Below are 24519 nucleotides of genomic sequence, written 5' to 3'. Positions count from 1 at the left end.
AAAGGCGACAGCAGCTTGAGCCTCCCGCGGCCGATGGGATTCTTCTTTCTTGGCCTGCGGGAGCTGCTGCAGCTCCCATTTGTGCTCGGGGGGGGGGGGGGGGGGGAGAAGAGGAAATGAGTGAGAAAGAGAGAGAAGCAGCCAGCCTGTGTGATTGACTGGTCAGAGAGCTGATGTGTGTGTGTGTATGTGAGAGACAATGAAAGTGACTACTCAAGGAGATGACTGATGTGTATGTGAGAGTGTGAGACATTAGTCAGGGAGGTGACTGTGTGTGTGTGAGAGAGAAAAAAGCATGGAAGTGAGAAGTCTGGGTATGTGGGAAAGCATGGGCGTAAGAAGCCTGGTGTGGGGGTGAAAGAAAGCATGGGAGTGAGAAACCTGGGTGAGTGTGCATGCATGAGAGAGAGAGACTGCTTGGTAAGGTGACGGTGTGTGTGAGAGAAAAAGACTGGTGTGTGTGAATGTGAGAGAATGTGATTCAGGGAATGAGAAGCCTGTGCACGTGGAGAGTGAGCATGGAAATGAGAGAGACTGGTGTGTGTGTGTAACAGAGAGAAAGTGATTATGGGAATGAGAAGCCTGTGCATGTGAAGAGAGTGAGCATGGGAGTGAGAAAACTGGGGGTGTGTGAGACAGCAGGGGAAGGGAGAAGCCTGTATATCTGAAAGAGAACATGGGAGTGGGAAGCCTGTGTGTGTGTGTATGCATGAGTGAGATCAGGTGACTGGTGTGTGTGTGTGAGAGAGAGAGAGAAATAAAGTGATTATGGGAATGAGAAGCCTGTGCATGTGAAGAGTGAGCATGGGAGTGAGAAACCTGGGTGTGTGTGAGACACATCATGGGAGGGAGAAGCCTGTATATCTGAAAGAGAACATGGGAGTGAGAGACTGGTGAGTGTGTGTGTGTGAGAGAGAGAGAACGTGATTATGGGAATGAGAAGCCTGTGCACGTGGAGAGAACAAGCATGGGAGCGAGAGACTGGTGAGTGAGTGTGTGTGTGTGTGTATGTGTGAGAGAGAGAGAGAGACAGAGAAAGTGATTATGAGAGTGAGAAGCCCACATATGTAAGTAGAACACGGGAGTGGGAAGCCTGTGTGTGTGTGTATGGCATGAGAGAAACTGTTCAGGAAGGTGACTGGTGTGTGTGTGCCAAAGACTGTTTGGGAGATGATTGGTATGTGAGAGACAGAAACTGGTCATGGGGGCATGACTGGTATGGTGTGTGTGTGAGAGACATGGGCACTAAGGAAGAGGACCATAAGTATAGAGCTTAGCTTCTACTGCTGCTTCTGGTGAATGCCACGGCCTGCAGGGAAGGGGAGTAGGAGAGCTGCTGGAGGGGGTAAGTAAAGGTGGCCTTTTAAGTTTATTTTTCTTGACTGCCATTTTAATTGTGTGATGTCTGCTTTTTTGAAATATTTTATTGATGTTTGGAGAATGTTTAATAGTTTTTATGAGTTTTTAATTGTTGGATGTTATTCTGTTCATAGCTGTTTTGAAACATTTATTCTGCTTATTAGTATAGTTTTACAATTATTTCTGTTTGGGGATCTATAGCTGCTTGCTAGTTCTGTTTTCCTAATAAGAGGTGTATTGGTTTTTAGGACCTGATTTAATATTTATAGTGTTGCCTTTTCATAGATAGGGTTGTTCCTGTTTGAGTGTATTCCATAATACAGGTGTAACTGTGTGCGGATTAGTTTGTGCATTACTACAGATCCTGGGAGTATGTTAGGTCTGTTCTGTGTCTGTTACAGAGATGAGATATTTTGCTAGCATGTAAGCGTTTGTATCGGTCTTATTTGTTGTGTTTTCTCAGAGGTCATGCATTGGTGGTAAACTGCTGTCTTTTCATAAGTAGGGCTGTTGAGCCTGGAAGTAGAAGGAGTTTGAGTTGCTGTTACTGAGATGTCACCAGAACCAGAATATCTTTTTTTGTAGGGTGAGTTGTATGGGGAATGTCATAATTCTGCTTTACATCCATTATTGTGGGTCAGGGGGGTTCCCGTGGATACAAACTGTACTTTTACATCTAGCCCCGTGACGATCATGGGTCAGTGTGCCGTGCATGTGAGAACCTATGGTGAGTTGAGTCACATTCACATTATAAATGTCATAATTAAATGATGTGTGCACTAAAATCCAACCCCCTCCATAACCCCGCCCCTACCCCACCCCTACCCCGCCCTGCCGGGCCATGGAAAAATGGTCTTGCTTGAAGCCGGTCCCTGGTGCAAAAAAGGTTGGGGACCACTGCTCTACAGGACCATCGGTGCATGCAAGTGCATCCGGCTGTGCGAACAAATTTTGCGCCAGTTTCTTTTGGGCGTGCTGCCTGTGTGCACATTCTGGAACACATTGGTTATGTGCCCAGGATTGGCGTGGTGACAGTGTGCTTAGTTTTGTGGTGCATACATTTTGTGCCCCTACATTTTTTTTTTGTGTGAATTCAGCTGGACGCACATAATCAGTCGCCTGTTATGTGTCTGTGGCTAAGAAACCTAAGCGTGTTTCTCTCTGTGCTGCCTGTCATATTTGGGCATCTAGGCCTGGAATGCCCTCCAACTTGTGCCAGCACTGCTTAGAAGCTCATGGAGGATTATCGGCCTCTGATTTTACTAAGCCTGGTTCTTCCCAGCCTGATGATGGTCTGGTTAAGGACATATCAGGAGAGGCATCTGACCTTGGAACTCCCTTGACTGATTCCTCAGCAAGGGATGGCAGCTCAGTGGGTGTCGCACAAGTGCCTTCTGGTTGTGACATGGATCCTTCTGCCTTTTTTGGGTAGAATTTTTGCAAAGATTGCAATCCTTTCTTCAAGCGCAGTCCTCAGCCCCGTCCAATCCTGTCAGACAAGGTTCCCAGGCAGAGGCCTCTCCCTCCTGTGGTACTACTGTTAAGCGACGAATTGCATCTCGATTGACTGCAGGTACTCCCGATAGGAATCCAGATGGCTCTGATGATGAGGCAGATCCTGACTTTCTGGAGGATGGGGAAATTCCTCTGGGATTGAAACAGTGTAGGACTATGTTGTGGTTCTTTCATAGGATGTACTGCCAGCCCTGATTTCCCAGATGTTGAAAATGCTGGGAGTACCTGGGACTGATTTCTTTGTGTAAAGCCTCTCGTTTTATCCCTGCTATGGAGGCCGTTCAAGGATTGATTGATCTTGAGTGGGATATCCCGGAGGCAAATTTCAAAGGGGGTTGGACCTTGGAAGGCCTGTACCCCCTGGATCCAGTGGTGAGAGAGCGTTTGCATTTTCCGAAAGTGGATGCGCTTGTCTGTGCCATCTCTAAACAGATGACTATCCCCGTAGAGAGAGGAGCGGAAATTAAGGATATGCATGATAGGAGGATTGAGGCCATCCTTAAGCAAGCATTTAAAGCAGTGGCAGTGACCTTACAGATAGCTGCTTGTTGTTCCCTGGTAGCTCGCTCTTGTTTGCTTCTCTCTCAGGAGATTGATGACGCTGGAGTGAATTCCAGATCATTTTTGGAACCCACCACCGCCTTTTTAGCAGATGTGCGCTGTGATTTACTGCACCTCAGCCAGAGGAGTGACTTTGGTAATAGCGGCCAGGCGTCAGTTATGGCTGAGAAATTGGTCAGCTAATGCGACCTCCAAAGCTAATCTTATGAAATTGCCTTTTTAAAGGCTGTCTTGTTTGGAAGCAAGTTGAAGAAACTGGCCAGTAAGTGGGGCATATCTCCGGTTCCTTGGTTGCTGGAGGATGATAAGCAGTTGCCACGCCCCTTTGGTATGGGGTCGTCTCAGGGGTTCCAAGCGGTTTCATCCCTACAGAAGGGCAACCTTTCAGAGCCTCAACCTTTCACTAAGTCTGAGTCCTTTTGAATCAGACAGCCCAGGGGGATGTGGGCTTGGGTAGTGAAATCTCCTAAGCCTCCTAATGAAGGTTTGCCAACCCACCCCCAGGAACAGGAAATAGGTGGATGTCTTATCAGAGATGAGACGAAATCACATCGGATCAGTGGGTGCTGGAGGTGATACGCGAGAGAGATGCGCTGGAGTTTTGCAGTGTTCCTTGGGACGCGTTCATGGTGTCTCCCTGCCACTCCCCACAGAAGAAGCAGGCAGTGGAGTGTACACAGTCAAGGCTTCTCAGTCTGAGGGCTATGGTTCCAGTACCCACGTCTCAAATGGAATATTGACCCATATTTTCTTATTTCGTTGTGCCCAAGAAGGTGGGCTCCTTTCCTCCCATCCTGGATCTCAAAGGGGTCAACCGTCATTTGCAGGTGACTCATTTTTGCATGGAAACATTGCGCTCCGTGGTAATGGCTGTGCAGTTGAGGGAATTTCTGACCTCCTTGGATCTGTCCGAGGCATACCTCCATATTCTAATCCAATTGATGTGCTTGCAGTTCAGCGGCATGCTGCAAAGTTGAGCAGTCCGGGTAATGTCGGACAATGCAATCACAGTGGCTTACATCAATCGACCGGGAGGAACTAAGAGCCAGCAAGTGTTGCAGGAATGGGCAGAAGTGCATCTTCAGGAGATCTCGGCATTGCACATTGCAGGAAAAGCAATTTAACACCAAACTTTCTCAACAGGGAGAGTCTGGACCTGGAGAATGGGTATTGTTGGATGAGGTGTTTCAGCTGATATTGGATCACTGGGGACTTCCTTTTCTAGACCTGCTGGTGACTTCTCGCAATGTGAAGGTTCCTTTAATTCTCAGTCGCAGGAGAGATCCAAAGTCCTTGGTTATCTATGCACTTTTGCAAGTCTGACTGGAGGGCATGCTGCTGTATGCCTTTCCCCCATGGCCCATGTTGGCGCTCCAAACTATTCTGCCCAAGGTCACAGAGGGATGGTGCTTTTGGTAGTACCGGATTGGCCCAGTAGACTATGGAATGCAGATCTGCGAAGGCTCCTGATAGACTCCCCCCTTCTGGCGCACAAGAATCTATTGCAGCAGGGACCTGTCCTTCACAAAGATGTGATTTGGTTTTGTCTTACAGTATGGCCGTTGAGAGGGCTCGCTTGTTGAAGCATGGATGTTCTACTGCGGAGATTGTCACCTTGCTACGAGCATGAAAGTTCTCTGCTTCTTTAGCCTATGTGAGTGTTTGAGGCTTGGTGTGAAGATCGAGGTGTGCTTCCTTGCTCAGTTAAGATCCCACTCATTTTGGAATTACTACTTACCTGATAATTTCCTTTCTTTAATCCAGAAAGATGGATTTAGCTTGCTGCCCTTGGCCGCCAAATGATTGTGTTATGGTTCTCCTGCATGGCTACATGTTTCAAGCGTTACTGGTTAAGTGTTCATCCAGTCCCTAGATTAGTGTTCATACATTCTTTGCCTGTGTTTAGTGATTCCTATTGGTCCAGTACTGAAAAGGTTGTCTGTTATTAATCAAGTTTTTGCTAGTCTGTCCACATTTGGCTTTTGAAGAGAATACTGGCAGTCTGATGTCACTGAAGGGGGAGTCTCTTCTGAAGGGATGGGCTCCACCTTAACCAGGGTGGAACCAGACTGCTGGCGCTAACCTTTAAAAAGGAGATAGAGCAGCTTTTAAACTAGAACAAAGGGGAAAGCCGACAGTCGCTCAGCAGCGCATGGTTCGGAGAGATGTATCTTTAAAGGATACTAATGATGCATTAGAATTAGGGCATCCCGACAGTGAGGTTCCAATAATTAGAAAAGTAGTCCAAGTGCCTGTAACTAAAAACTCACCTGAGCTAAAAAATTCTAACTTATCCCTATCAATTAAAAAGCAGAATAAAAATACAAACAAAAAACAAACTTTGAAATGTTTGTATGCTAATGCCAGAAGTCTAAGAAGTAAGATGGGAGAATTAGAATGTATAGCAGTAAATGATGACATAGACTTAATTGGCATCTCAGAGACATGGTGGAAAGAGGATAACCAATGGGACAGTGCTATACCGGGGTACAAATTATATCGCAATGACAGAGAGGAGCAGTCGGGAGGAGGTGTGGCGCTTTATGTCCGGGATGGCATAGAGTCCAACAGGATAAACATCCTGCATGAGACTAAATACAAAATTGAATCTTTATGGGTAGAAATCCCATGTGTATCAGGGAAGACTACAGTGATAGGGGTATACTACCGTCCACCTGGTCAAGATGGTGAGATGGACAGTGAAATGCTAAGAGAAATTAGGGAAGCTAACCAAATTGGTAGTGCAGTAATAATGGGAGACTTCAATTACCCCAATATAGACTGGGTAAATGTATCATCGGGTCACGCTAGAGAGATAACGTTCCTGGATGGAATAAATGATAGCTTTATGGAGCAATTGGTTCAGGAACCGACGAGAGAAGGAGCAATTTTAGATCTAATTCTCAGTGGAGCACAGGACTTGGTGAGAGAGGTAACGGTGGTGGGGCCGCTTGGCAATAGTGATCATAATATGATCAAATTTGATTTAATGACTGGAAAAGGAACAGTGTGCAAATCCAAGGCTCTCGTGCTAAACTTTCAAAAGGGAAACTTTGATAAAATGAGAAAAATTGTTAGAAAAAAAACTGAAAGGAGCAGCTACAAAAGTAAAACATGTCCAAGAGGCGTGGTCATTGTTAAAAAATACCATTCTAGAAGCACAGTCCAGATGTATTCCACACATTAAGAAAGGTGGAAAGAAGGCAAAACGATTACCGGCATGGTTAAAAGGGGAGGTGAAAGAAGCTATTTTAGCCAAAAGATCTTCATTCAAAAATTGGAAGAAGGATCCAACAGAAGAAAATAGGATAAAGCATAAACATTGGCAAGTTAAATGTAAGACATTGATAAGACAGGCTAAGAGAGAATTTGAAAAGAAGTTGGCTGTAGAGGCAAAAACTCACAGTAAAAACTTTTTAAAATATATCCGAAGCAGAAAGCCTGTGAGGGAGTCAGTTGGACCGTTAGATGATCGAGGGGTTAAAGGGGCACTTAGAGAAGATAAGGCCATCGCGGAAAGATTAAATGATTTCTTTGCTTCGGTGTTTACTGAAGAGGATGTTGGGGAGGTACCCGTAATGGAGAAGGTTTTCATGGGTAATGATTCAGATGGACTGAATCAAATCACGGTGAACCTAGAAGATGTGGTAGGCCTGATTGACAAACTGAAGAGTAGTAAATCACCTGGACCGGATGGTATACACCCCAGAGTTCTGAAGGAACTAAAAAATGAAATTTCAGACCTATTAGTAAAAATTTGTAACTTATCATTAAAATCATCCATTGTACCTGAAGACTGGAGGATAGCAAATGTAACCCCAATATTTAAAAAGGGCTCCAGGGGCGATCCGGGAAACTACAGACCGGTTAGCCTGACTTCAGTGCCAGGAAAAATAGTGGAAAGTGTTCTAAACATCAAAATCACAGAACATATAGAAAGACATGGTTTAATGGAACAAAGTCAGCATGGCTTTACCCAGGGCAAGTCTTGCCTCACAAATCTGCTTCACTTTTTTGAAGGAGTTAATAAACATGTGGATAAAGGTGAACCGGTAGATATAGTATACTTGGATTTTCAGAAGGCGTTTGACAAAGTCCCTCATGAGAGGCTTCTAGGAAAAGTAAAAAGTCATGGGATAGGTGGCGATATCCTTTCGTGGATTGCAAACTGGCTAAAAGACAGGAAACAGAGAGTAGGATTAAATGGGCAATTTTCTCAGTGGAAGGGAGTGGACAGTGGAGTGCCTCAGGGATCTGTATTGGGACCCTTACTGTTCAATATATTTATAAATGATCTGGAAAGAAATACGACGAGTGAGATAATCAAATTTGCAGATGACACAAAATTGTTCAGAGTAGTTAAATCACAAGCAGATTGTGATAAATTGCAGGAAGACCTTGTGAGACTGGAAAATTGGGCATCCAAATGGCAGATGAAATTTAATGTGGATAAGTGCAAGGTGATGCATATAGGGAAAAATAACCCATGCTATAATTACACGATGTTGGGTTCCATATTAGGTGCTACAACCCAAGAAAGAGATCTAGGTGTCATAGTGGATAACACATTGAAATCGTCGGTTCAGTGTGCTGCGGCAGTCAAAAAAGCAAACAGAATGTTGGGAATTATTAGAAAAGGAATGATGAATAAAATGGAAAATGTCATAATGCCTCTGTATCGCTCCATGGTGAGACCGCACCTTGAATACTGTGTACAATTCTGGTCGCCGCATCTCAAAAAAGATATAATTGCGATGGAGAAGGTACAGAGAAGGGCTACCAAAATGATAAGGGGAATGGAACAACTCCCCTATGAGGAAAGACTAAAGAGGTTAGGACTTTTCAGCTTGGAGAAGAGACGACTGAGGGGGGATATGATAGAGGTGTTTAAAATCATGAGAGGTCTAGAACGGGTAGATGTGAATCGGTTATTTTACTCTTTCGGATAGTAGAAAGACTAGGGGACACTCCATGAAGTTAGCATGGGGCACATTTAAAACTAATCGGAGAAAGTTCTTTTTTACTCAACGCACAATTAAACTCTGGAATTTGTTGCCAGAGAATGTGGTTCGTGCAGTTAGTATAGCTGTGTTTAAAAAAGGATTGGATAAGTTCTTGGAGGAGAAGTCCATTACCTGCTATTAAGTTCACTTAGAGAATAGCCACTGCCATTAGCAATGGTTACATGGAATAGACTTAGTTTTTGGGTACTTGCCAGGTTCTTATGGCCTGGATTGGCCACTGTTGGAAACAGGATGCTGGGCTTGATGGACCCTTGGTCTGACCCAGTATGGCATTTTCTTATGTTCTTATGTTCTTAAGGGGTATATATACTGTGACATCAGATTGCTCCATCTTCATCTGCTGGTAGAGGTGCATAACCACTGGGCCTGAATTCATTTGTCTTGTTTAAGGAAATTATCAGGTAAGTAGTAATTTCTCAATATAGTACCATCCCTTTCTTCCAACCCTGTCTTTTCTGAATAGATTATAGCCTAATATAACTATATCCCAGACATACTTCTCTGTGTACCATGTCACTGTGACTGTCACTATATCCAAGTCATGACTGCTTTTCGATCTGGGACTTTATTTTCCATACTATAAGCACTAGTGTACCTAGTTCAATTATCCAAGAGAGTTTTTTCACTCTGTTAAACAGATTTTTAATGTGATCTCAGCGCCCTCTAATACCCCACCTTTGGCTTCTGGACAGAGTTTAGCAGACACACTTGCAATTTATTTTAATGAAAAAGTGATTACTTATCAGGCAAGTATTTCAAAATTCTGCAAATTCTGTAATCGATGATGGGAGAGGGAATGAGATGGGAATGTTTTGAAGCCGTGTTGGAAGCTGATGTTATTTCCATCCTTTAATACAGCGCTTCTCAACCGGTGTGTCGCGACACACTAGTGTGTCGCCAAACACCAGCAGCTGTGTTGCGTCTCCCGGTGTCCCACTGCCCGTTGTACTTCCCTTCTTCCTTTTTCCAGCCGCCGCGGCGGAACTGGAGCCCATCCCTGCAGTGAAGAAAGAATACGTTTTTGGTGAGCGGGGGTGTCTGTGTGTGCATGGGTGAGAGCTGGTGTGAATGGATACATGGGTGAGAACTGGTGTGAATGGAAGCCTGGGTGAGAGCTTGTGTGTGTGGGTGTGAATGGGTGCTTGGGTGAGAGCTTGTGTGAGTGGGTGCAAGAGCATTTGTGTGTGATTGAGAGAGAGACTGGTCAGGAAGATGACTGGTGTGAGAGAGAGACCAAGACTGGTCGTGGGGTCTAATTGGAGGTGTGTGTGTGTGAGTGACTGGTTGTGGGCGCTAAGGAAGAGGACTGTGAGGACAGAGCTTCAGCAGCCACTGCTGCTTCTGGTGTGTGCTATTGGCCTGGAAGGGAAAGGAGTAGGAGAGTTGCTGGAGAGGGTAAGTAAAGGTGGCTTTTAAAATGTATTTTTCTTGATTGACTGCCATTTTAATTATTGGGTATTATGCGATGTCTGCTGTTTTGAAATGTTTTATTGGTATTTGGACAGGTTTTAATAATTTTTATGAGTTTTTAATTGTTCGATATTATTCTGTTCAGCAGCTGTTTTGTAACATTTTTAGTATAGCTTTACAATTATTTCTGTGTGGGGCTCTATAGCAGCTTGAGTTATTCTGTTTTCCCAAAAGGAAATGTATTAATGTTTAGGGCCCGGTTTAATAGTTGTATTTCTTAGATAGGTTTGTTACTTTATTTATTTAAAGGTGGGTTGTTTTTTTTTACCGACATTTGTAGGTACATTTGCTCTAGTGTGTTCCATAATGCAGGTGTAACTTTGTGGGTTAGTTTGTGTGCATTATTGCAAATCCTGAGAGTCTGTTAGGTGCTATATTTCTTTCCATTTCTCCAGGTTTGCACTGCATGAAGAATGGCTTTTTTGGTTTTCCATTCCAGTTTCTGTCTCCATATTTATAATTTGTGTTTTTTCTGTACTTGGTGAAGGGTGTGTGTCCGAGGTGAGGTATTTAACTAGCATGTAGGCATTTGTATCAATCTTATTTGTTGTGTTTTCTCAATAGGATATGCATTAGTGGTAAATTACTGTCTTTTCATAAGGAAGGCTATTTTGCTTGGTAGTAAAAGGAGTTTGTTTTGCTTTTACTGAGATGTCATCAGAAACAGAATATCTTTTTTGTATGGCGAGTTGTACAGGGTAATGCCCTAGATCTGCTCTGCACTCATTGCTGGAGGTTGAGGGGATTCCTGTGGATGCAGAGTGCATGTTTACATTTAGCCCCGTGACGGTCACATGTTTAGTGTGTCACGCATGTGAGAACCATCTGTCAGGTGTGTCCCGGCCAAAAAAAGGTTGAAAACCACTGCTTTAATAGAATGAATTCATCAACTAGCCCTCTTAATCCATGCTCCACAGCTCTGTTAAAACTCATCAAAGTAGAATCAGCCAGCTTCATCTCAAAATTTGTAAATACACTGAATGCGGGTTCTCTTCCTGACTCACTGAAAAGAACATCAGTAAGCCAAATCTTGAAAAAGGCTTCTGCTGACCTGACATTACTTTCAAATTACTGTTCTATCTCATCCCTATCATATCTGGCCAAAATAGTAGAGAATGCAGTACTTCAACAACTCACCACTTTTCTTGATGACTCTAACTCTACTCTGGATCAGTACCAATTTCCTAGCGTGTAGCAGATGGACTCGGGACCAATGGGTATAGTGTATAGATTGGCAAACCTACTCAGGAAAGCTTTAAACTAGGCTCATCGAGGATAGGTGGGACAAAGCTCTAAGGTAAGTACATCTATAAACAATTACAGATAATGGGAAAAAAGGACAAAATCTCAAAAACTATTTATTTTGCCCTTCACCAATGACACACAGCCTTCTAGCATATTGAGCCTCTGTCTAATCCTCTTCTAAAGATTTTCTCTCTGCGATTTGTTCCAATATAGAGTCCAGTCTACCTGTTATCACCATTACTGCTGCCGTTATCTCACTGACCGTGTTCTCATTGATCCCTCATTGCACCGGCTTTTCGATCACAGCGGCCATTTTCTCTTCACTCAATTTGGGCTTTTCTCTCTCTTTTTCTGCCAGTCTTACAGGCATACTCAATACAGATTTATTGATGTATCAGTTGATATTCATAGGAGCTCTATGATCCAGTTTTTCCTTTTAACGTGTGAATTGTGATGCCTCAGGTAATGTTAGATTCCAGGGGCTGGCACCCGGCGCCAGGAACAGAGCATCCTCCCTGGTTCACCACATCACGTGACCCCCATGAATTTTAAGTGTTGCTGCAATCCACAGTGAAGGAATATTATGTATGAGAGTGTGAATAGTGACAGCAAGTTTGTATTGTATCCAAAGTGAAACTGGGAGCCAATGTAACATATATAAAACTGGGATGATGTGGTCATGTACATGTGTTCCAGTTATTAGCCTAGCAGCAGAATTTTGAATAATCTGTAGTCCGGTTCGACACCCAACAGGACAAGGTCATTCTTCCCCCTATAAGAATAAAGGAAATTGATGGACCAGTTGAGAAAGCTGTTGAACGGTGCTCGCCCCATGGTATGGGACTACCTCCAAGTCCTCGGACTCATGACACCAACCCTAGAAGTCGTACCATGGGCAAGGGCCCACATGCAATCACTAAAATGTTCCCTACTGTCACGATGGAACCTGATGTCCCAGGACTACACCGTCCGCTTCCAGTTACTGGCGGAGGTACGGATCCAGCTCCTATGGTGGTTACAAGAAAACCACCTGAGCAAGGGAGTAAGACTATCCCCACAGACCTGGGCCTTGCTCACCACGGATGCGAGCCTACGAGGGTGGGGAGCCCACTGTCAGGAACTGACGGCCCAGGGACAATGGGACAAGGAAGTGTCGGGATGGAACATCAACCGTATGGAAGCCCGGGCAGTCGGGCTAGCCTGTCTACGCTTCAGTAACAGACTCCGGGGCGAATCTGTCAGTCATGTCGGACAACGCCACAACAGTGGCCTACATCAATCGACAGGGAAGAACCAGAAGCCAACAGGTGTCCCTGGAAATAGACCCCCTAATGGTGTGGGCGGAAGCAAACCTACAAGGGATCTCGGCCGCCCACATTGCAGGAAAAGACAACGTTGCTGCGGATTACCTCAGCAGGGAAAGTCTAGACCCAGGGGAGTGGAGACTGTCAACCACAGCCTTCCAGTTAATAATAGACCGCTGGGGAACTCCAGCCATGGATCTTCTGGCAACCCGGTCCAACGCCCAAGTCCCCAAGTTCTTCAGCCGCAGACGAGAACCACAATCTCAGGGGATCGACGCCCTGGTCTAGACCTGGCCACAGGAAAATCTGCTTTACGCCTTTCCTCCGTGGCCACTACTGGGCGGGATCATCCGCAAGATAGAATGCCACAGGGGGCTAGTACTTCTAATGGCCCCAGAATGGCCAAGAAGGCCGTGGTACGCGGAATTGCGAAGACTTCTGGAGGGGAACCCTCTGTGTCTACCCCCCACACAGGGACCTGCTCCAGCAAGGACCGATCCTCCATGAAGACCCAACTTGATTCTCGCTTACGGTCTGGCCACCGAGAGGACTCGCCTGAAGAAAAGCGGATACTTGGGGGCAGTGATTGACACCTTGCTCCGAGCACGCAGGTTTTCCACATCTTTAACCTACATACGAATATGAAGAACATTTGAAGCCTGGCGTGAGGACCGTGACATCCTTCTGTGGACAGTCAAAATCCCCATGATCCTGGAATTTCTGCAGGATGGCTTGAAGAAGGGGTTGTCTCTCAGCTCCATCAAGGTTCAACTGGCCACGCTGGCCTACTTCAGAGCCAAAGTGGACTGCATCTGTCTATCTTCCCATCCAGACGTCTCCCGCTTCCTGAGAAGGGTCAAGCAAATCCGACCACCTCTAAAGTGGCCGGTACCCCTATAGAATCTCAATCTAGTACTCGACTTCCTAGTGGGAGCTTCTTTTAGACCTTTACGCGGTCTGTCCCTACGGCTCCTGGCCTTGAAGACTGCATTCCTAGTGGCAATATGTTCAGCCCGTCGCATCTCCGAACTTCAAGCACTATCCTGTCGGGAACCGTTCCTCAGAGTCAACCGGGATCCATACAGCTACGTGCTGTCCCCTTCTTCCTTCCAAAGGTGGTTTCTCATTTCCACCTAAACCAAACCATCTCGCTGCCGTCTCCAGACGAGCATAAGGACTCTGAAGACTCATGCCTCCTTCGCCATCTTAACGTCGGCAGACTCCTAGTCCGATACATAGAAATGACGGCAGAAGAAGACCAAACGGTCCATCCAGTCTGCCAAGTAAGCTTTCACACTTATTTTTTCATACTTATGTTACTCTTGTCCCTTTTAAGTAACTTTTTGGTTCTATTTCCCTTCCACCCCCGCCATCGATGTAGATAGCAGTGCTGGAGCTGCATCTAATTGAAGTATCTAGCTAAATTGGTTTGGGGTAGTAACCACCATAATAAGCAAGCTACTTTCATGCTTGTTTACCCAGCCTGTGCAATTCAGTCCTTGTTGGTTGTTTGAATATAAACCCTCTTTTCTTCAGTCCCCCTGCTGTTGAAGCAGTGAGCTGCGCTGGATATGTATTCCAAGTGAAGTATCAGGCTTGATTCGGGGTAGTAACCGCCGTAACAAGCAAGCTACACCCATGCTTATTTGTTTTACCCAGTCCTTGTTGGTAGTTGTCTGAATGTAAATCATCTTTTCTTCATTCCCCCTGCTGTTGAAGCAGAGAGCTATGCTGGATATGCATTGAAAGAGAAGTATCAGGCTTATTTAGTTTGGGGTAGTAAACGCCGTAACAAGCAAACTACTCCCCTGCTTTTTTGTGCTTGCAAATCCTTTTTTCCACATTTCCTCTTGCCGTTGAAGATTAGAGCAATGTTGGAGTCGCATTAACCGTGTGAATGTTTATTGAATAAGGACATTAACCGTGTGTATTTTTATTGAATAAGGATATTAATCTCCAGGTAGTAGCCGTCATTCCCACAAGCCACCCCCATGCCTCTTCTCTTCATTCACATTCTCTAGACTTTATGGATCCACAGTATTTATCCCACTCCCCTTTGAAATCCTTCACAGTTTTGGTCTTCATCACTTCCTCCGGAAGGGCGTTCCAGGCATCCACCACCCTCTCCGTGAAGAAATACTTCCTGACATTGGTTCTGCTGATTTTTTTTTTTTTTTTGCAACGCAAAAGGTTTGTCGTTGTCTTTGGATCATTAAAACCTTTCAAGTATCTGAAATTCTGTATCATATCACCCCTGCTCCTCCTTTCCTCCAGGGTGTACATATTTAGATTCTTCAATCTCTCCTCATAAGTCATTCGATGAAGTCCATCCACCTTTTTGGTTGCCCTTCTCTGGACCTCCTCCATCCTTTCCCTGTCCCTTCAGAGATATGATCTCCAGAACTGAACCCAGTACTCCAGGCGAGGCCTCACCAAGGACCTGTACAAAGGGATAATCACTTCCCTTTTCTTACTCGATATTCCTCTCTCTATGCAGCCCAGCATTCTTCTGGCTTTAGCTATCGCCTTGTCACATTGTTTCGCCGACTTCAGATCATTAGACACTATCACCCCAAGGTCTCTCTCCTGCTCCGTGCACATTAGCCCTTCTCCCCCCATCGAATACAGTTCTTTCCGATTTCCGCACCCCATATGCATGACTCTGCACTTCTTGGCATTGAATCTCAGCTGCCATATCTTCGACCACTCTTCCAGTTTCCTTAAATCCCGTCTCATTCTCTCCACTCCTTCTGGCGTGTCCACTCCATTGCAGATCTTAGTGTCATCTGCAAAAAGACAAACTTTACCTTCTATCCCGTCCGCAATGTTGCTCACAAAGATATTGAACAGGACCAGTCCCAACACCGATCCTTGTGGCACTCTGCTCAACACCGCTGTCTCTTCAGAGTAAGTTCCATTTACCATCACACATTGTTTTCTGTCCGTCAACCAGTTTGCAATCCAGGCCACCACCTCGGCACTCGTTCCTAAGTTTCTCATTTTGTTCACCAGTCTCCTGTGCGGAACCGTATCAAAAGCTTTGCTGAAGTCCAAGTAGATGACATCGTGCGCTCTTCTCCAATCACTCGGCACCACTCCCGTTTCTAGGGATCTATTGAACAGGTCACACAGCGGACCCGCCAGCACATCTCTAAGCTCCCTCAGTATCCTGGGATGAACCTCATCAGGCCCCATGGCTTTGTCCACTTTGTTTCCACAGCTCTTCCCATACATTCTCTACTGTAAATGGAGTTACATCTACTCCATTCCCCTCCAGTTTCTTGTTAACTAGCGACTGTCCTTCTCCAGGGTCCTCTTTAGTGAACACAGAACTGAAGTATTCGTTTAATATTTCTGCCATTTCTTCGTCTCTCTCCACACATTGATCCTTTTCAACTTTCAATTTCACTATACCACTTTGAACTTTTCTCCTTTCAGTGATGTATCTGAAAAATGTTTTGTTACCTCTGTTTACCTCTTTGGCAATCCTTTCTTCTGCTTGATTTTTTGCCGTCTTGATTACTTTTTGTCTCCCTCAGTTCTGCCAGATATTCTTCTTTGTGCTCCTCCCTTTGGGATCCTTTATATTTCTTGAAAGCTGTTCTTTTAGCCTTTATTTTGTCAGCCACCTCCTTTGAGAACCAGATAGGTTTCATTTTTCTAACATATAGATTAGTTGCCTTGGTAATTGCTCCTTTTAGTTTGGTCCACTGTTGTTCCACATCTCTCTTGTTCTCCCAGCCTACTAGTTCTTCCTCCAGAGACTTCCCCATTTCATCAAAGTCCGTGTTTTTGAATTGCAAAACTTGGGTCCGTGTGCTTCTTTTCCGTATCCTTTTTGTGATATTAAACAATACCGTTTGATCACTGGTGCTGAGGTGGGTACCCACCTGGACCTCAGAGACAGTATCTCCATTAGTGAGCACTAAATCGAGTATAGCTCCCTCTCTCGTGGGTTCCATTACCATTTGTTTGAACAAAGCTCCTTGCAGAGCATCCACTATTTCTCTACTATTGTTAGATTCTGCAGATGGGATTCTCCAGTCTACATCCGGCAAATTAAAATCTCCAACGATCACCACTTCTCCCTTCTTTCCCATCTTTTGGATGTCTTCAACCAGATCTCTGTCAAGCTCTTCCTTTTGGTTTGGAGGCCTGTAAACCACTCCAATAAAAATGGATGTCCCTGGAAAGATCAGAATCCGTATGAAAGACGGACCACCTATTCGCCCTTCACAGCGGGAAGAAACAAAGGGAAGCGGCCACGTGGGCAACCGTAGCCTGCTGGATCAAAGAAGTAATCAAGGCAGCCTACATAGAGGCAGGCAAGCCTCCACCTCTACAAGTCAAGGCCCATTCCACCAGAGCCCAGGCAGTGTCCTGGGCAGAAACCAAGATTCTGTCACCAGCCGAGATCTGTCGGGTGGCAACATGGTCCTCCATTCACACCTTCTTGAGGTTCTACTGCCTGGATGTTCAGGTCCAAGAGGACACAGCATTTGCAAGGGCAGTACTAAGTGGGCCACAGGCAATTTTGTACATCCCGTTGGTCCTGAGTCCATCTGCTACATACTAGGAAATGGAGAAATTACTTACCTGATAATTTTGTTTTCCTTAGTCTAGACAGATGGACTCTGTATCCCGCCCACGGCCGCATCAGAATATGGAAACCTCGGGTGACAGTCCTCGAGAGCAAGACAAACACGGGTAAGCCACACTTTACCTCTAGTTAGGACACCCATAGTTACCGGGTGTCAGAGTTTCTCGGTTGAGTGCACTGGCGGTCTCCAGCTAAAATTCACGTCAACCAATTCAAGTTAATCAAGTTATTCAAACACACATATATCCACAATTGCTTTTCGAGGAGAATACTGAAGAGCAGAGCTTCCTGCAGGGGTATAGGTAGTGCTGACGTCAGATTGAAATCTGACACCGTCTCCAACTGCTATCATGAGTACACTATACCCATTGGTCCTGAGTCCATCTGTCTGCACTAAGGAAAACAAAATTATCAGGTAAGTAATTTCTCCAATGCTGCTTTTCTGTAGTTCCTCTGATTTAATATTGTGGTGATATTAAGTCGGAGGAACCGAAAAAAGGATAAGTGAAAAAAAATTAAAAAAAAAAATTTTCACCAGCAGTCAGGTTAGGAAAATGGACTCTCAATTAGAAGCGTCAATTTTCCCAACCCTCGGCTGTGCACAGGTTAGGAAAATGGACGCTTGTAAAATTGAGCGTCTGTTTTCCTAACTGCACTGACAGCCACCTCTCCTGGGTGCCCAATGCTGAGGAAGTGCCTCCTTTCTACTCTGGCAGCCCATTTAAATATTAAATCGGCACCTAGGAGAGGTGGATCACTGAGTGTTAGGAGAGCGGGTGCTAAATCATGAGCGCCCGTTTGACGCGTGATGATATTGTATAGGCCTGCATGTTTGTAGTCCTGTGTGCTTGCTAACTTGTAGCTTTGAATTATGCAGAAGATTGTGTGATTAAACTGTAGAATAAATTATCTGTTGAGGGAAAGTGTTTAAAGTTTAGGTCAAATTTTGGGCATCTGCAAACAGGACAATAAAATTTCAGGGTGAGCTTGATTGGTAACATCTTAATAGAGCTTTATGGTACTTTATTTTTTAGTTGGTTGGATTTACTTTTATCCCCTAAGCAACACGATTTTTACAAAAGGAGCCTCACTAAGCTACACAAGATGTCTCAGCAAACACAGAGAAATTCCAGCAGTGACCCAATGCAAAGCCTTGTTCCCATCAGCAGCAATTGCTGTAGCATGGCAAGACAGGCTGTGTGGGCTCCTGGCCCAGCTATGGTCAATATGGAGACAGCAGTGTGCCTGAGGATTGGATTCTTCCACTACAACTTAAAAAGATGTGCACACACTTATCAGGTACCTGTTCTTGCGGCCTCCACCTTCCACTCCAACCACTTGGGATGGGGGCGGGGGGAGGAAGCCAGCAATTTGCTGCAGTTTAAAAAGGTTCCAGGTTGGTGACCTGGCAAAACATCAGCCCTGATACCAATACAGGGCTTTCCATATCTGTCCTGTTGACCCTACAGCCAGTCATGTTTTCAGGGTGTCCACAATAAATATGCATGAGGTAAATTTCCATATACTGGCTTTCCATCTTGGGCCCATTTATCTCATGGATAGTCAAGGGCAGGTTCGGAAAGCCCTGCCCTAGAACATTTCAATACTTTGTATTTAATGTATTGAAATAAAAGGTAACTGTGAACAAAGCCACAAATCATGTCTGGAATAGTTAGAATAAAAACCAAATAATAAAAGTTATAATAAAAACCAAAAGTTGGTTTTTATTATAACTATTCCAGACATGATTTGTGGCTTTGTTCACAGTTAGCTAATTTGTGAAGATCCGAATTGGAAACTAGCTGGCCCCTATTTTGTTGTCGTTGAAATAAAAGGTATACATGTTTTAAATGATGGCTGCTCTCCCCTGCTCGTACTGTATTCTTGTTTGACCTGTAATAGTGTGACATCTGCATGGGGCTGTGATAATGATCTGCTCTTCAGCTATTTGTGCTGTATACCAGTTTTTCTTGTATCAGTGTGACACGTGCACAGGGATCTCATAGTTTCTGTATGATGGAACAGCTAGCTAAAATGAAATTAGCTTTCAAAACTTGAAATGCCAATATTAAGAAAAGAATAAAATAAAAATTTGAACAAAAGGGATCTTGATTTTCATTACAGAGAAGACAGGAAGGGGCCTCGAAATCAGTTGACCAAAGGTTTAGAGAAACTGGTTGACCCAGGTTTAGAGAAACTGGTTATGACATATTGTTTTAATTTTAGGTTACAAATGTAATATTCCCCTTATTGCTTTTGTGGATTCTGCCATTGTTGAGATTTCTCATCCATTATAGCTATGTCCTAAAATCCAAGCTGTCTGCAGTTGAGATGGTTAAGTATTTAAACTTTTAAATCTGTTTATCTCCTCCTTTTGGGCAAGAATTGACACATTCAAACCTGTAAAAAGCTATCAAGGTAAGATGCATAACTCCCTCCCTGTTTAGTGCAGAGAAATGTATAGTACAAAGCTGGAAGCATTTCAGTCCTCTGTTGATAAGGGTTTGATCTTCATGCCTGTGGTAGTAGATTCAAAGCCAGAAGACTCAGAAATTTTGGGCCCCATTAACAGCAGCTTGCAGTATGCTGGAATCATGCGATGCCTCGTTTTTTATGATCGCATTCTCACTAAGTGAAAGAGAGAGTGCATGTATGAGAGAGAATGCGCGGGGGAGTGTGTGTGATTGTGTGTGTTTGAGAGAGGGAGAATGTATGTGTATGTGAGAGAAGGGAGAGTGTGTGTGTATGTGGGAGAGGGAATGTGAAGGTGACAGAGTGCACACGTGTGAGTGAGAGCTACTAGAGCCATGCACACTTCCACATATACAACGTACTACACAAACAGGAAGGACCCGTAGCAGTAGAGGAATATGAGATAATGTCGAGGGTAGGTAGTGGGGGATGGAGAGGTAAAGCCTGAGACAGCTAAAGAAAATCCCCAGTGTTGGTGCAGTGAGTGGTAAAACCTGTCACTCTGCGATGGGCACAGAAGATCCTCAGCAGTATGGGAGCGAAGGGTAAAGCCTCTGATGGAGTCAGAGAATCCTCAGCGGTTGGGAGTTTGGTGTCCTGTGCTCTTTTCTCTCTTCTTTTCTTCTCAGTGGCGTTCACTGCTTCCCCTTGGCCAGACAGCATGCCTGAGAGATTCTAGGAAGCCTTGTCAGCATCCCATTAATTAATGCAGCTCAGCCTCTTAGCATAAATAAGCTCAGGCCCAGTTATGCATTATTGAAGTAGGTTCAGGCCTAGTTCTGAGGTGTGTGCATAAATATTGCACAAGTATAAAATGGCTTTGAAGAAGAGTAGCAGAAAATATTTCTTTCAGAGATAAGTTAAGACTTGGGAGTTTTTGTGAGAGCAAAAAGTTTCTCATTAGAGATTAGAAGGTATATTTTGTTGTGCTAACCAGCAGGTGCAGATCAAGTGCCAAAAAATGACCATGAACCTTATTGTCTAGGATGATACTTGTTATGCAGACTGACTGTAAGAATAGGGCCGTTGCCATATGGAAGCAGGGCTCTGCTTCTCTGTCAGGGCAGTTTAATGATACTAGATTGTGTACCTGATTAAATCCATTATATGAAGGTGTTTCTTGTGGCTGTTCTACTGTTCCTGCTGACTTAGGGAACTGATCCCCTGCCAAACACTGAATCCCCGCTTCACAGGCTAGCCTGACAAAGAGCAATGTGAAGACCTGCAGGGGTTCCAGATTCTGACACCCCTTGTCATCCCTAGTGCTGGAGGAGGTGGACCCTCAGAGATACTTGTCTATTGGTAGGGACTGTCAATGCAGTGGTAGCTATCCATTCTAACCCCTTCACCTGCCTCTTCCCACTTAGCATATGTCCAGGCCCTGCCATCTCCTCTAGATGGGGAACCCAGTGCTATAGCACTACAGCCTAAGCCATGGGGCTGACCCATACTTGTTCTTTTTTTTTTTTCCCTCTTGCCACTACTGCAGCCAACCGGAAGCTGAAGTACATCAGTCTAGCTGTTCTGGTGGTACAGAACGCCTCCCTGATCCTGAGTATTCGCTATGTCCGCACCCTACCTGGAGACCGCTTCTACGCCACCACCGCAGTGGTCATGGCTGAGGTGCTGAAGAGTGCCACCTGCCTATTGCTCATCTTTTTTCAGAAGCGAGGTGAGTTGAGTGAGGGGAGTCGGGCAGAGAGCGAATGAACATGTTTCCGTCCTGGGTGACTGCTTTGATAGCCACTAAATGAAAAAAACAAAATACAAACCTAGTTACAAGAGAACCAATACAGTAACTGAACAGAGAGGATCACTTTTTACTGTGGCAGTCTCAAAAGCTTCCACCTTTAACCAGTTGTTAGACTAATGAAAGATCATCTTATGTCTGAAATAAGTGTAAACTGCCTTGAGCTAAAATTGGAAAGGCAGTCTAGAAATACAAACTATCGTCATCTTTTTGACTGCTTTGTGGGGTTTTTCAAATGTGTGGTTTGAAAGCTGACTCTGGGAAGTCACAGAGCAGAGCTAAGCACATTAAATGAAACTGAACATGATGCGTCACTGTCACCTATTCCAGACTGGCCTGGCTATGGTTTAATCCTGGGATACCACCAGTATGGTCCAGAAATGCTGTCTGTACTCTCCTGTTTCTCATCCCAAAGCAAAGATGTCCCTAGTCATGAACCTCAAGTCCATTTCATAGCGCCCTGATCCTTGGGCCATTATGCTCCATTAGTTGTTGGAGAGTGAAGCATGATCTATGACTTGGCCACACATCTCTTCTGGCTTCTTCTTTCATTGGTGTGTGGGTGCTGAAAGTGACGCAAGATCAAGCCACGGCCTGTGCTTTTCAGTTGTAAAGGACTGCATTGCTAGAGTTGAAGGGAAGCTCCACTACTGTCCGAGGGGGGGGGGGGGGGGGAGGGAGGGAGGTAGAAAGGGTTTGGTGTTTGGGGAGAGAGAGAAGGCCGGCTACATGAAAAGAAGTACTGCCTGGTGAGAGAGAGCTGAAGTGAAGTGGCTGTCTGTCTCGCTACACAGCCCAGAGAGGGAGTGGGCTGAAGAGAGGTTGGTGATAAATTTTCATTTTCTTTGTGTGAGATGCAGTAATCCAAGGGAGCAGTATGTGATGGGTGGATAAGATACTGATGTGCAGTAAGCAGGAGAAAGACCTCAGGGTGATAATTTCTGATGGCTAAAGCTAGAGGAATGCTAGGGTGGAGAGGGAGTGGCATAACTTTAAAAAAAAAAAAAATAGACTACCACCAAAATTCTTATGGGAGGAGACTTCAGGACCTAAATTTTTCTTCACCATTGGTAACAGATATCAGCCCTTTTTTTTTTTAAACATCACAGCAAGAGGAAAATGAAATTCATTTTTGTGTTTACAGAATCATTCTCAGGGTGGAGGTAGTGGGGTGATCATAATTCTTGAGTTTAAATACCAGAATCCCAAGGAGCTAGAGGAGACGCATGGGTCTGACCCCCCAAACTTTGTAAGTAGCTAGCAGCACCTCTGCCCCAAAGGCTGACCTCACTGTGCTGGAGCGCAGACTGTATAGAGACCACCCCAGTGCATTAAGACTAAATATTGCAGCTCTGCACTGGCAGCCATACTCGGGCTCCCTGAAGTAGGCCAAGGGATGGTGCAGGGTGAGGTGCTGTCTCAGCTTTGTTAGCTGCCAGCCCACCTGGAAGAATCCAGAAACTCTTGCTCTCCTTTTAAAGCAGCCTTCACCCTACTGATCTTTATCTCAGTTCCTGATTAATTTAAAACAAGAATATTTGAAAGGGGGAAGAGGGACAATAGAGAATGGGTTAGGGATTTGAAGAGAAATATTTAACATTCTTGAAAATTGGAGCAGATCACTTTTGTATTCAATCTTATAATGTATGTTGTGTTTCATTAGTTTGAATACAATTTTAATTAAAAGCAAAAGTAATCACAATCCCTTCACTAATAACTTTATCACAAGTTTACTGGTTGTGTGATTTATGGACTTTTTTGTTTGCTGAATTAACTCTTATTTCTGTATATGCATTTTTAAAAAAATCTTTTATTGAAGCAGCATAATAATTCCACAGGGCAAAATATAAGAAAGTTTTGTCCTTTTACAGGAAAAACATCAAAACAGGAATTCCTTAAGTCTCTTACAGGAGGTCATTCCCAGAAAATGCCACAAGGGTAATTGGATAACTTCCCCCATGTAGAAAGGTATTGGTGACTTAATATCTAATGTATGAAGAGAGAGAGGAATTATGCTACTTACTAACGTAAGCATAATTTTTTAATTAAGTTTTATTCAAATACTTCGTATGCATAAAATACAGCAATACAGTCAAAATGACAAAGGTGTATAGAACAGAAACTTATACAGTGAGTACATTAATAAAAGGTTGAGTAACAAGTGTAAGTATAACTTAAAAACTCAGACTTCTGTCAGATACACACTAAGCAAATTCAGGGAAACACACAGCAGTAAGTATTCCCAAAATAAAAAGGAATTAAAAAAAACAAACAAAAGAAAAATAGCATCCAGAAACCATGCAAACAAATGCATAAGTAGACGTTTCCTTCTCATCCATGCTAGACCAGTCCAGACACATGGATTATGTCGTCCTCTTACCAGCAGGTGGAGACAAAGATGATAAAGCTCAAAGCTGACTTCACTTCCACTTTAAAGGTCTGGTGCTGCCTTCAGCACTTCAGTATTTCTCTGTCTTCAGCAAATGGTGGACGTGTGAACTGGTGCTGCAGTTATAAATAGGCTGCTCCTGGGAAGTTTTAGGCCCATGTTCCCTGTGGAGCATAGGCTAAATCTTGAGGATGCTCCGGCCAACAGTCCTGTTGGACTGTTTCTCCCTTCCCTCTTGGGGGTCTGAGTTCCTGCATCAGTGGGTCAAGTACTAGGTGGGCCCTAGTGACTTTGTTCCCTTGGTGCGTTTGGCAGCAGGGCTTCTAGGGCAACAGTCTTCGGGCTGATTTCCCTGGTAGAACAGGATACTAAAAAGGAAAAATAAAAGGTTTGCTGCACAGCCTCTTCCTCCATACTGTCTCCTGGTCTCTTGTAGTACTGTGCTGGATTTGGATTCAGGGGGCTGGAGGTGATCGTGTTTCTCCATGAGAGAGAAAAATGGAGGTGAGGCACTACAGGTAAGTCATGATGGCTTAGCATATCAGCAGGTGCATTTTGCCTGCTTGCGAGCAGACAGGTGCTACGCAGGAAGATGCATTCCATAGAAGATCAGCACCCTGCTAAATGCAAAACTGGCTCCTATGATGGAAGGCAGCACTTTGGTGCACATGGAACGGGGCCTGGTCAGCACGCCCATTTTGGCAAGATTAGCAGTCATTTTACTGTTTTGGGCCAAAAATTGACTATATAAATAAGTCAAGTGTGCCAGGACGTTTACCTCTCTTTTCCTATCGATTAGTCGAATCAAGAGGTTCCATGGAAGCTGTGGA

General features: G+C 44.5%; 1 protein-coding gene across 1 annotated transcript in view; it reads left to right on the top strand.

Moving 5' to 3' along the window:
* Positions 1-24519, top strand: part of SLC35A2 (solute carrier family 35 member A2) — a 163128-nt gene that overhangs the window by 14027 nt on the left and 124582 nt on the right. The window contains exon 2 of the mRNA XM_029610348.1: positions 21040-21222. Coding sequence (XP_029466208.1) covers positions 21040-21222 — 183 coding nt within the window. The remainder of the gene's footprint in view (positions 1-21039; positions 21223-24519) is intronic.

The sequence above is a fragment of the Rhinatrema bivittatum genome, chromosome 1, assembly GCF_901001135.1.
Source record: "Rhinatrema bivittatum chromosome 1, aRhiBiv1.1, whole genome shotgun sequence".
Taxonomy (NCBI): Eukaryota; Metazoa; Chordata; class Amphibia; order Gymnophiona; family Rhinatrematidae; genus Rhinatrema; species Rhinatrema bivittatum.
The sequence above is the reverse complement of the archived record's forward strand: the minus strand, read 5'-3'. Positions and strand labels throughout refer to the sequence as shown.